Genomic DNA, 13,522 nt, shown 5'->3' with positions numbered 1-13,522 from the left:
TCTGACGAATACAGCACTACTACTGCTGGGAGGATGCCATTGCTGTTAAAAACCCTGGAGAGCTGCTGTCCATCACTACAGACAGGACCGAGCTATTTATGTCCTGCCTTTCCAATAAAATGTTCAAGCCATCGTGCAATACAGCATTAAAATACAATGAAAAATAAATAACAGTTTGAAAAAGGACAACGGATAAGATAGCTTAACACAGAATATCTGACTAAAACAAAAAAGATCTTCATAGAGCAGCACTGGACTACTAGAAAGGGAGCAGTTTTATTGGCTTTGTCTCTTGTATCTATTTTAAAATGTTATTATCATTGTTGTTACATTTATTACCCTCCCTTTACCAGTAAGTCCCAGGGCGGGTTACAGAAATTTAAAATACAGTATTAAAAACAAAACATGTTACATTCACAGGAGTAGGGCGAGTCCTGAAAGGCCAGGGTAAAGAGGTGTGTCTTTAGCATTTGCCACAAACTGTACAGCAAAGGTACCCGATGCGCCTCTGTAGGGAGGGAATCCCACAACCTAGTGTCTGCCACAGAGAAAGCTCTTCCTGGGCCACCATTCCCTGGACTTCTGAGGGTGGTGGAACTACCAAGAAGGTAGCGTGCCACTTTGGGAAGTCAGATTGATAGCCAGGATATCAATATTTAAACCACAAATACAGTTTAAATGCTAGTTCCAGTGAAGTGAGCACATGGCCTGTTTTCCGGATGTTCTCAAAAGGATTTTTGCTGAGCAAAAACGAGATGCACGATTTGTGCAATGTTGGTGGTAATTCTGATGTGCTTCTGGTTTCCAGACTTCAAAATGTTGGAGAACAGGGTCACATGGCTCTGTTAGGACACAGCTTGGCCGCTTACATTTCAGTGCTGGACAGAGAGAGGCTCCGGAAACTTACAACCAGGATCCTGTCTGACACTACGCTGTGGCTGTGCAGACTTTTTAGGTACCCTGCATTATGAATGACTTGATTATGAATATTAGGCTGCGTACCCACCATACATTTAAAGGACATGACACACACACACACCCAAAAAAATATCTTGGGAACTGTACTTTGCTAATGGTGTTAGGAATTGTATATTCATGATGGGTAAACTACGGTTCCCAGGATTCTTTGGTGGGAAATAATGTGCTTTAAATGTACACAGCCTTACAGTAAAGAAAAATGATATGAAAATGATAGCAATTGGAATGGCAATTTTGAAGGTACAAGGTGGGAGGGATAGAGCATTGATATTGTTTTAAAAGCATTAGGGAAAGTTTATTTTCTGTCTTGTTTCTTAACAATAATAAACTTCATAAGGGGAAATTGCATTTGGAAATTTTCAGTTCCGTAATGAAATATACAGTACACGTTTTGTAATAAAATGAGCATTGTGATTTGTAATGTATTAACTAGTTATTGCTTGGATTCACTTCTTGCATTCAGATTATTAACTGCTGTCTTTCCTAGTGCTTCCCCCCCCCCGTACTCTTTGAACATTGTTAATGAAGTAGAGCGCATGAACAAAATGTTTTGTATGTGATTTTTTTTACTACCTTTATAATTATTTTTCTCTTGGGCAGAAAAAATAAATGGAAACCTGGATATGCATTTAAATGTGATAGCTTTAGGTTATGGAACACATGGTACAGGAAGGGATATGCATACATTTCAGTGCGGTTTTTGAAAATGGAGTATTTGTCAATTATATGCCAGTCATAAAAGTCAATTATATGCCAGTCATAAAAGTGGCAGCATAAGGGATTTGAATGGGAGTTGATACTAAGGTACAGTGTCTTTGATTTGCAACAGATAATCATCAGACATGGCAGGGTTCAGCAGCACAATTTTGCATCCATAAAACTATATTTGTTCTGTCCTCACACCTGTGATGGTGTGATACCTCTGACTCTTATCAAGTATGGGGCACCTTTGGCCCTCCAGATATTGCTGAACTACAACTCCCATCATCCTTGGCTAAGCTTGCTTGGGGCTGATGGGAGTTGTAGTTCAGCAACATCTGGAGAACCAAGGTTCCCCACAGCTGACTGAGCTCTCAGTCTCCTGACTGATGATTGATGGAGAAGAGATTGGAACTCCATTCTTCACCTCTTCCCTATCCAGTGGAGTTTAGGAGAGCCCTAGTTTGAACGCAGGAAAGGAAATGGCATTTTAATTAAATGCCAATAATGTCTGAATGCTAATAATGAAACGTAGAAGTTGCTTTTGTTTGTAGATGGTGTTTCAGATAATATGTGTTGTGGCCATATTTGCTCATCATGCTGAACCATGTTTTAGTGTAACCTGCATAAGCAGGTAGGCAACTGAATTTGTGTGTCCCTATCCCCCCCCCCATTGTGGCCAGTGTGCAGAAGCGTTATCACAGAGAAGTATCACCCACCATGTTGTTCCCCACGGGGGTGAGCGGATAGTTCAGTCCTGCTCTTTGCAGTGCGGTTGGGGGCAGTGGGAAGTGATGTGGTGTCTCTTTCTTCCCCCGCCTCTCTCCCGATTGCATGTTTAATTACGGTTGGCCCCCAAATCAATTCAGGACCTGGATCCGGGTCAGATCGGTGCCAGCCTTTTAAGTGCCAGATCAGGCCTCAGATCAGATCGATGGGAGGCATGCCCAGTCCTATTAATTACTATTGAACCACGCTTGCTGTGGTTCCTCCCTGTTTGCGCATGTCATGCTAAACCATGTTTTGTCTGATGTATCAATGCAGTCAATCAGAGATCTGTGCACAAACCTTTCTTCATTGGTGGGAAAGCTGTGGCCCTCCAGATGTTGTCGGACTCCAAATCCCATCAGCCTCAGCCAGCATGATCAGGAATGATGGGGGTTGTGGTCCCAACAACATCTGGAGGGCCTCAGATTCTCCTGCCATACTTGAATCTTATTCTGGGCAAATAACTGTACCTTTTATGTGACTGTTTTATCCATGTTGTGGAAAGACAATAACTTCTTTCCCTCTGGAACATTCAGAGTAGAAAGTGCCTTGATTATGGCTTAGTTTTAATGTTTAATGTGCTGTAAGCGAATTGGCATCTTTTTCTGTGAGTTCATATTTAAGTAATAATTTCTCTGAACAGGTATGAAAATGGGTCAGCATATTATCATGAAGATGATCGCGAGGGCCTTTTAAAAGTCTGCAGACTTGTGATTCATTCACGCTATGAGGACTACACAACAGATGGTTTTAACGTGCTATATAACAAACAACCAGTTATATACATTAGCTCTGCAGCCAGAGCAGGCCTGGGCCAATCACTTTGCAATCAGGTAAAATGGAGCTTGGGGAGTCTTATCTGTAAGTGTGAGTCCTTTTTAAAAAAATATTTTTGTCACTTTAGTTTACTGAACTTTTAGCACTATCAGTTCATAAATTACATTTACAATCCTTTTACAGGTGAAATCTAGGGTTGTAGCCGTTCCTGCCCTACTCACAATAGTCTGGTTGAAATGAAGGAATATGTTAGTCATTCCTAATAAGTTTAATGGGTCTACTCTGAGTTGGACTAACATTCAATATAAGCCTTACGAATTTATCACCGTCTTTTCTCTCTCTCTCTCTCTCTCTCTCTCTCTCTCTCTCTCACTTGAATCTGGATGGTATATATTTTTTGTTTGTGATGTTTTGTTGCAGAGCTTTAAGGTTAAGGGAAGCCTGAGGTTTTTTAGCCTAACCGTTGTATTCACAAAGAAATCTGTGTCCCACTTAGTATGACTGCAGTCCTGCATATGCATTGACTGCTTTGCTCTCACTGACTTCCGTGGGATTTAAGCCACCTAATTGAATGCAGGATGGCAGCCTGCATTTCCTTCCAAGTTAATATACGTACAAGTGTACCTACTGAAAGGAACCAGTGTGGTGTAATAAAACCCATAGTTGGCTCTGGATCCAATGTGAATGTTCCCTCTCATCCTCACCTGTGCCACTCCACTCCATTCCTTCAAGCAGGCTTTTTTTTTTAACCTGCGTTTTGTCTTTTGTTTTTAAGTCAGATGTGTGGCATGTCATCAAATTAAACTTTTATGTGGTTCCTAAAGAAAAAAGCTAATATGTTTCAAGAAGCTGCTTGAGGGGCTTCATGGCTGTCAGAAGGAAAAGCCAATCCGTGCTCAGTACAGGCTGATTCTGCTGGAAATGGGGAAAAACGTATTGCTCCCGAGCTCAGTTCAGTTTGTAAATTTATACATTTAGCACAAAAGAGCTGTGCATTCCACAGAGGGCTCATCACTCAAGATATGTACATCTGTATACACAGCCTTCGTGACCTCGCTGTCTTGACACACGCATCCTGAGCAAGGTGGTCTTTGCTCTTACATTTACATTTCTGAGCTAAGGTTGGGTCCATTGCAGTTCCATTGTTCTTAAACCGCCCCCACCCCAAATTATGGGTGATGTACATACGGCATCCTGCCAGTCCTACTGAGTGTAGATCCATTGAAATTAATGGCCGCGACTGACTAATTTAATGGGTATACTCTGAGTAAAACTTGGTTGGATACAACCCAGTGTGTTTGTTTTACAAATAGTAGTTTATAAGGAATAAACTAAACAAGTAGTATTGTGAGACTGAGGCCTTTCAAGATGTTGACGTTTTTCTGTATTCTGCCATAGTATGCCTCTTAAATTAGATACGCGCTATCCTTTGTCACTTTAGAGTACTGTGCTGTGTTTTGTTGGCTGGCTGAAAAATATAGCATTAGCCCCTATTAAACAGAGGGTGCCAGCTTGGAGTTGACACAAACAGGGCAGCACAGCTGAGAAGGCCCTTCCCCAGGTCACAGTTCCTTGGGCATCACCCCAAAATGGTACCCTAAAAAGGGCTCATTTGGTATTTATAAGTGAGCGGCCTTATATTCTGTTTAGAAGCAAATGGGCAACCAATGCAGATCACAGAGAATAGGTGTAACATGACTCCAAATAGGCGTGCTGCTCAGTACAGCGTTCAGTATCCATCCTTACCTCCTCACTTAAAAACATAGGTAGCTCCCTTATATGGAGTTAGATCGCTGGCCCATCTAGCTCGTATTGTCCACAGTTCTCCAGTAGGGCTTAGTCTCTTCAGGGCCTACCTGGAGATGCCAGGGATTGAACCTGGAGCCTTCTGCATACAACAACACCGATGCTCTGCCGCTGACCTACAGCCTTTCCTTCCAGTGCACAAACGTGCAAACACAGAAACCTGAAAGGATCAAATCAAGTTAAGAGTTATAAATTCTGTCTCTTTCCCACCCCACCCTTGCAGCTTGGCTTACCTCTCTCCTGCATGTGCCGGGTGCCTTGTAACACCATGTTTGGATCTCAGCATCAGATGGTAAGTTTTAGCAGAAACAGCAGCACGTTGCTTTGCCCCATTTGCATATGTAAATAATTGTTCCCTCCTTTGCTTGGTGGCAGGATGTGGCTTTACTGGACAGATTGATTAAGGAGGACACTGAGTCTGGAAAGCTACCGATATTGCTAGTGGCCAATGCTGGTAGGTATCTTTAGCAAGTGAAAATGGCGTTATTATTTTTTCTTCCTCCCATGCCCCTTCCCACCAGCCCCATAGAACCTTGAAATTCTAAGATCATGGATAGAACATTGTTAATTGACTGTTTTATATGTAATGTTGAGCTATCATGCTCGGGCCTGGTTCTCATTGATGTAGTAAGCCAATGTCTGGGCTGTACCACTTCAGATTACAGGTGGGGGTTCCTGCCAACCATCCCCCCCCAATTTTATTTTATTTTTAAAAATCAACTATCTGTGAGGGCTAAGTTTCCCTTCTTTTCAATGACAACAGGGGTTGTGCCCACAGCAGGGAGGGAGAGAGTGAGGAAACTAATGACACTTGACTGACTTAAGCAAGCCCCAGGTAAAGGCGCATTAGCCAGTGCCCAGATCAGGCCTGGGTTCAGGATGGTCCAAAGGGAAGAAGCTCCCACTCCGGTCCATCTCAGTGCAATGCTAATGGGTGGGACCAGTACACAGCAGCACAGCTGAACCGTGGGCCAAACCTAGGGCTGCCAGCTGAGCGCATTACTGGCTAACGGCACCATATCCTCTCTCCCCACCTTACCCCCCATGCACTGGGTACAAAAATGGCACCTCTGTTGAAGGTGAGGAGTCCTGGTTTCCCAAAATGTAGGACTCAGATGGTCGTTTAGTTGCTTGAAGCGTGCCCTGAAAACATGCTTATCAAAATCCAGTCTCCATTTGCGGTGGCTGTGTGGTTTAGAAAGCCACAGTCACTGGAGTGTAACTTGAGAAAGGACAAAGCATGTCAGGTGGGTAGGGAGGGAAGATGTACTCTTGCGTCCCCACCTTGTGTTGATTGAGAGGCGCATTGGGGCAGTTAAGATTACAGGAGGATTGCAAATAGACTAGGCTCAACACCTCTGCACTGCAAAATAGAAAACCATAATGCTGAAGCAGGATTCTTACTACTTTTGAAGCTAACAAAGAACTTAGGAGAAGTTTAGGTGAAGTGGTTGCAGCCACTAATGACCAATAGTTTTACATCTGGGTTATTGCCATTTCCTCTCGATACAGGTACCCCAGGAGCAGGACATACAGACAAACTTGGGCGACTGAAGGAACTCTGTGAGCAGCATAGCATGTGGCTACATGTGGAAGGGTATGATTCAGTTGTTAGAACTATTTTAATGTGATGTTGAATAACTGTGCATGAGACCTCCATGAAGGTAAATAATACATGCGCAAACGCCGTGGCAAGGGTTTCTTCCATCTTATTTCTTCTTTGGTATCTCCTCATCCTGAACTACAAACCCCTTTTAAAAATCTCCTAACTTTTTTTTTAAAAAAAGTGAGTTTCTGAAGATGGAATAGGCAGTTGGAAAGAAAATGGGCAGAAAATCCTGATATGTGCCAGTTCTGGTGCATTGAAACCTGTGGCTCATACAAGCGCGAGGAAAGATTTGTGTATGCAGAAAGAGGTTTCTGAAATGGGAGCTGGATTTTGATGAGCGTGTTTTCATGGAGCATTTGATGGAGCTGTTTCAGGCCAGCTTTCAAAGGAGAATTACTACGCTGTGCAGGAGCCACTGCTGTTGAGAGAAGGGTTTTACCGACAGTGCCATCACATAAAGGAGTTTGCCAAACTGCAGCCCGCTGGACATGTTTTGTCCTCCTTTATGATGTGTAAAGTCACACCAAAAAGCATATTTTTTTGCTGTGTATTTGTGGCTAATAGATACATAGGGAACTGCTTTGTGCCAACTCAGATACTTCTTCTGCAACAAGTATGCCAACTGGAATGACGTTACAAATGAAGCAGGTAGATTGTCGTTGTTATATGTCTTCAAGTCGACTTTGACTTATGGCGACCCTATGAATCAGCGACCTCCAATAGCATCTGTTATGAACCACCCTCTTCAGATCTTGTAACACCCAATTATTTGCCTTTTTCACAGTCCATGGTATGAGCAAAGCTCTCCTCCAACACCACATTCCAAATGAGTTCATTTTTCTCTTACCGTTTTTTTCACTGCCCAACTTTCACATCCATACATAGAGATCGGGAATACCATGGTCTGAATGATTCTGACTTTAGTGTTCAGTGATACATCTTTGCGTTTGAGGACTTTTTTTAGTTCTCTCACAGCTGCCCTCCCCATTCCTAGCATTCTTCTGATTTTTTTACTATTGTCTCCATTTTGGTTAATGACTGTGCCGAGGTATTGATAATTCCTTGACAATAAAATGGAATTTCTCTTTCAGATCCAGAATATTGGAATAAATTACAGTTTCCGCAGCATATGCATTAAATAAATGAATAAACACACAGCTTCCCTAAACGCAGACTAATAAAATGTTTAAAATGAAACTAAAGCAGAATGTTAGCATTTAGAAGAAGGAAGGCTGTTAACATTCACTCTGTGCTAAAACGATGTTCTCTCTTGTTTTTTCAGGGTGAATTTGGCTACTTTGGCTTTGGGTTATGTCTCGTCATCTGTGCTGGTACGTTTTGGCTCCTGTGTGCCTTTAGGGTGACTCCTTAACCCCTTTCTTGGTGAAGGTAGTGGAGAGGGTTGTAGTGGAGCAATTTCAAACGTTCCTGGATGACATACTTGTAGAGGGTATTGTTCCCCACATTACTCAGTACCACCTTTATAAAGATCTTCATGATATATATTGTGCACTCGGTGGCGCAGAGTGGTAAGCAGCGGTAACGCAGCTGAAGCTCTGCTCACTCCTGGAGTTCGATTCCAATGGAAGGAGGAAGTCGAATCTCCGGTAAAAGGGGTCGAGGTCCACTCAGCCTTCCATCCATCCGTGGTCAGTAAAATGAGTACCCGGCATACGCTGGGGGGTAAAGAAAGGCCGGGGAAGGAACTGGCAATCCCACCCCATATATATGGTCTGCCTAGTAAACGTCACAAGATGTCACCCTAACAGGCAGAAACGACTCGCATTACAAGTGCGGGGACACCTTTACTTTTTTCAGTTTAGTGAGAGGAAGAATTTTGTCACACCTGTTGAGTTTGTATATTTTTTGCTATCTGAGAATGAAAATTATGTTACTTTGCATGTTTCCTTCTTTGCATTAACAGCTAGGAAATTAAGAGCTAAATCTGTGGATCAACTCAGAACCCTTTTTATGTTTTGTTATGGCTTACAGTTAAACAAATAAAAACATCACACACACACTCTCTGTGTCTGGATCCAATTCAGTCTGGGTTCAGGACTGAATCAACCTTGGTTCTCCTGATGGATGACCTTTATTGAGACAGGCGGAGTGCAACCCTGTTACTCTTATTTGATCTCTCAGTGGCTTTTGATACAATTGACGATAGTTTACTCCTGGACCAACGGTTCAGGATGGATATTAGAAGCACTGTATTACAGTGGTTTTATTCTACCTGTGTGGATGAGTCTGACGAGTAGCACTGGAGGGGGGGATGCTTTTCGTCCCCCTGGCACCTGTGCTGTGCCCACCGTTCTTCAACCTTGGGTCCCCAGATGTTGTTGGACTACAACTCTCATCATCCTTGGCCATTGGCTAAGCTAGCTGGGGTGATGGGAGTTGTAGTCTGACAACATCTGGGGACCCAAGGTTGAAGAACAATGTGCTATGGGATTCTACAGGGCACTGTTGCATCACCCATGCTATTTAACATCTACAAGAAGATGTTAGGAGCAGTCATTAAAGGTTGTACCCAACTAACTTATAGTACATCCATTTTAACTGATAGAACTAAGTAAATCATTTCTATTAATTACAGTGGATCTACTCTGAATAAGACTAACATTAGATACAACCCTAGGAATTTTGGAGGACAGTGTCATCAACATGCTGTTAACACTCAGCTGTATTTCTTCATAACATCTGAATCAGGTGTGGCAGTGCAAGCCCCGGGTCAGTGACTTGGACCATCCAGTGGTGGACTGGATGAGGGCCAAGAAACTTGAGTTTCTAGGAAGATGGAGGCTGTATGGGTAGGTGGTTCTCATGTCCAATAAAGGCCAGTTGCTTGCTCTGGATGTGATTGCAGATGTTCACATCATCTCTGGACACCACGTGTGTCATCTTAAAGAGACCTGTCACTCATTTTTAGAAGCTTGGCTCCTAGGTTGCATTGTTTTCAGCTGCCCTAAAATAATAAAACAATGCCTTACTTTCTACAGGCCGCAACCAAATGTGACAGCATGACCCTGACTCTGGGTCCCTGGCTGGGTCTTCCAGCAGTGCCTGCAGTGACTCTCTACAGACATGAAGATCCTTCTTTGGTAGGCTTATTTATTTTGTACATAGGCTCACTGCTTGATCCCAAAACTCCTCAAGAGGTTCTGTGCACAGAAAATATCTTCTCTTCCCCACCTTCCAAAGCACTATCAAAACACAGTTCACATCATTCTCCACAGGCCCAGTGCTTTACAGCACAGCTATGGCACATAAACATGGATCCGAGGTATGGATCCTCATCATTTTTTTTTACGTGGGATTTCCCCCGAACCACCGTTGAATCATGAATGTCCACAGATGAATTATTTGATTAGTTGGTGGTTTTATCATCCTGCGCAAAAATCCATGAGGATCTGCGCCTTGGATTAATGGCTTTGTAGTGCTCAGAAGGATCTTTCTTTTGTATTGTACAGTCTACCAATGTAAGCCTTGTTTGATGGTGTTTTTATTGCGGGAGGGGAACCCTGTGTAAAATCATACAAATTCTAGAGGAACCATTTTAATTCTGCTGGACCAGAGTTGTGCCCAGACCCCATGGGGTGTATGCTTCTCCCTTTTCTATTTGTCTGGAAGGAGCATAGAGAGGGTGAGAAACAACCAGAGGGTGTGGCGCCCGCAGACAGCACTCTCTCTACATTCCAAATTTATTCATGGGCCCAAAAAGGCTGGCGACTCTTGTATCTGTCCAGATTTTTTTTTCCAAATAAGGTAGACTAACCCAGCCAAATTCAATAAATGCTTTTTTTTGTTTGCTTGCTTACAGTCCTTAGCTGCAGGCCTGACCTCTAGTCAGGCAGTTGAGAAGCTCCGAGCTCTGCCTCTGTGGCTCTCCTTGCAATACCTTGGACATGACGGGATTGTTGAAAGAATAAAACACGCATCTCAGTTGGTAAGAAATTGGGGATTGGTTTGGGTTTTGTGCACCAACGTACGTTTTGTTTTCTAGGCACATAGCAAGGTTGCTGTGTTCTCAGTCCCTGGCCAGAGAAGACATGAAGTGTGTGTGTGTATGTTGTTCGTGTGACATGTAACACAAGTCATCTGTAAATGGATCTTGCAGCTTATTTTTAATTATTTATTTTACTTGTTTGAAAGACATCTGTTGTTGTTATATGCCTTCAAGTCGATTACAACTTATGATGACCCTGTGAATCTTTTTGGATATATTCATAGGGTTTTCATGGTAAGAGGTATTCAGAGGTGGTTTACCATTGCCTTCCTCTACGGCACCTGGTATTCCCAGGTGGTCTCCCATCCAACTGTTAACCAGGTCTGACCCTGCTTAGCTTCCGAGATCAGATGAGATTGGCCGTGTTCAGGGTAATATGGCCGTAGGCAAAAGACACCTACATACCGCTTAATCATTTGCATTTCTAAGCGGTGTCCATAAAAGCAAATCATACACAAAGTGAAACAATAAAACCGTACAGATGTATCATAGAAACCGAACTCTACTTTAAAAATGCTTGCTGGAACAAGAAAATCTTAGTCATGCACCTGACGTTCAGCAAGGAGGTATGCCTGTCCAGTCTCAGTAGGGAGGAAGTTCCACAGGCTTGGGCCCACAACACTGAATGCACGGCTTCTAGTAGTTACGAGCTGTGCATCTGAGCCAACAGAGACTCCCCCAAAGATCTTGGTGATTGAGCTGGGATATGAGGGATCAGGTAGTCCTTAAGTTATACACATCGGAGCAGCTGTGGGGGGCTGATTTTGATCAGAGGAGCAGTGATAGGAAAAGGAGTTTTAATTCTTCCTACACACACCTATTTTGTGATCTAAATCCCCCCAAGTAGCTATTAGCCTACCAGGGGCAGTGTAGGGAAAGAGAAGGAAATAGAGGTGACTGTATTTTTACAAATCCCCAGTGGGGCTGACGACGGCTCTGGGTGGGAGTAGGGATTTCGACTGGGGAAAAGATACATAGAGAGAGATTTAAACGCATCCACCCATTGCTCTAATCAAAACCAGAGCCTCCGACAACTACTTTGAAATAAGTGTTTAAGTGAGGAAATCTGATCATAAATCTGCTGCCACATAGCTTATTGGGCATTGAATTCTCTAATACAATGATTTCCTATTTAAATGAGACAGCTGGCCAAGAATTTCCATTGTTCAGCTCCTCTGTGCTTCAAGGAGGAATAGAGACTGGGCCGGCAGCATGGGGCTTGGCTGGCAAACTGCAAAGTGTCATTTTGTATACAACTGTCAGTCCAGGAAGTGCTTTGCAGACTTTATACCACTGCTTGCCAACCCTCTGGTGGCGAGAGAATGAAACTGTTGACGTATCTTGGCACCTGTTCTCAAAGATATTGGCCACAATCCTCCTGTAGAGAACTTTACAAGCTTGGGGGCTTGCCCTGTTTGTCGTGGGCTCATTCTGCATGCTACAGTGAGTCATTGCTCTGCCTTTCAGTGGCATTTCCCGTCATAAAAGATGATGGGAAGTGGGGGCCTGACATCAGGTTGGTGTCATCAGGCACCTGTTGAGCCTCGCCACTGCTCATCGCTCTGTCCCCGAGCTGCCAGCCCTACTCCTTATTGTTGCTCCCCATTCCTTTGCCTTCCCCAAATGTGAAAGCAACAACAAGACTGAGGAGAATACGCAGCAGCCTCCACTCGCCTTGTCCTTTCCTCCTGGGCTGTATGGGTGGATTTGGCCTACAAGGGGAAGGCAAATGAATGGTCAATGGTAACAATGGGAAGGAGGAGGTGGCCCCACTAAGGGAAGGCAGGGGAACCCACAGAAGGCATCTTGTCCAAGGGCCCCACGAAATCTAGGGGCGACATTGATGGGAAGGCCCAGCATAGGTGGGTGTCTGAGTCACGTACAGTAGTGTAGTGGCAAATTCAGCCATACCCCCCTCTTGTTTTCTTTTTTGCTGCTTGGTTGAGAATTGATACTTGTTAATGCCTTCTCTCACAACAGCAGATGTCCCTAGGAGACAATAAGCAAGAAAGGGGAGAGGGTTAGCTACTGGGAAGAGTCTTCTCAGTGGCTGACTCACCTCCTTTCACTCTGATTGGCTCCAATCAGAAGGAAGAACAAGGAAGCATGTTAGAAGACTCTTCTCAGTGGCTAGCATGCTCGTCTTTCATGCTGATTGGCTCGTAGGATGCTGGAGACATTGGGACCCTGCTCCCAAAAAAGGAAGGTGTCTTAAGACACACACGCCCCAAGGCCCTGGACGGCTGCACCCCTGGTCACATACCTCCCTGTTTTTTAGCTACTTGATAATATTTTTTCAGCACCCGTCATTTTCCCAGATGTTGCTGAACAACAACTCCTATCAGCCCCAGCAGGCATGGTCAGTCGCCAGAGGGGATGAGACTAGTAGTTCAGGAACACGCACACATATACACAGGTTTAGAGAGGAAAAATCATAGTGCACTGAAAGGGGTACATAAACTTCTATGCAAAATTCAAACTTGTACAAGAGGATCACAGTGATCCTTTGGCCCTCCAGACACTGCTGAACTACAACTCCCTTCAGCCCTAGCAAACATAGCCAATGGCCAGGGGTGGTGGGGATTGTAGTTTAGCAACATCCTGGGGGGCAGAAGGTTCCTCATACTTGCTCTAAAGGGTGTAAACTGATCGGGCTGTTCTCTTTCTTCTTGTCTCTGGTTTGGCAAGTGGTCTTTGTCTCTGGCAACGGCGACGGAAACCTGCTGTATCTTGTACATGCAGCCTGGAGAAAGTGCTTTTGCCCTCTTGGCTCTTAGTAGGCCATTATGAGGGACAGCTGCATGTACTGGCATAAGCGTGTGGTGTGCACCCTCGCACCAGTAACATGCAGTTACCGCCATTGAGAGGATACACTTTTT

General features: G+C 43.9%; 1 protein-coding gene and 1 pseudogene across 4 annotated transcripts in view; one reads left to right on the top strand and one right to left on the bottom strand.

Moving 5' to 3' along the window:
- PDXDC1 (pyridoxal dependent decarboxylase domain containing 1) overlaps positions 1 to 13,522 on the top strand; it is a 51,425-nt gene that overhangs the window by 20,303 nt on the left and 17,600 nt on the right. For all 4 annotated transcript variants that reach the window (XM_061599301.1, XM_061599300.1, XM_061599299.1 and 1 more), the window contains exons 5-12: positions 809 to 955; positions 3,089 to 3,278; positions 5,252 to 5,320; positions 5,404 to 5,482; positions 6,541 to 6,625; positions 7,920 to 7,968; positions 9,637 to 9,738; positions 10,458 to 10,583. In XM_061599301.1, coding sequence (XP_061455285.1) covers positions 809 to 955; positions 3,089 to 3,278; positions 5,252 to 5,320; positions 5,404 to 5,482; positions 6,541 to 6,625; positions 7,920 to 7,968; positions 9,637 to 9,738; positions 10,458 to 10,583 — 847 coding nt within the window. The remainder of the gene's footprint in view (positions 1 to 808; positions 956 to 3,088; positions 3,279 to 5,251; positions 5,321 to 5,403; positions 5,483 to 6,540; positions 6,626 to 7,919; positions 7,969 to 9,636; positions 9,739 to 10,457; positions 10,584 to 13,522) is intronic.
- On the bottom strand, positions 10,913 to 11,031 carry LOC133372183 (5S ribosomal RNA; annotated as a pseudogene).

Source organism: Rhineura floridana, chromosome 17 (genome assembly GCF_030035675.1).
Source record: "Rhineura floridana isolate rRhiFlo1 chromosome 17, rRhiFlo1.hap2, whole genome shotgun sequence".
In the NCBI taxonomy this organism is placed as follows: domain Eukaryota; kingdom Metazoa; phylum Chordata; class Lepidosauria; order Squamata; family Rhineuridae; genus Rhineura; species Rhineura floridana.
The sequence above is the reverse complement of the archived record's forward strand: the minus strand, read 5'-3'. Positions and strand labels throughout refer to the sequence as shown.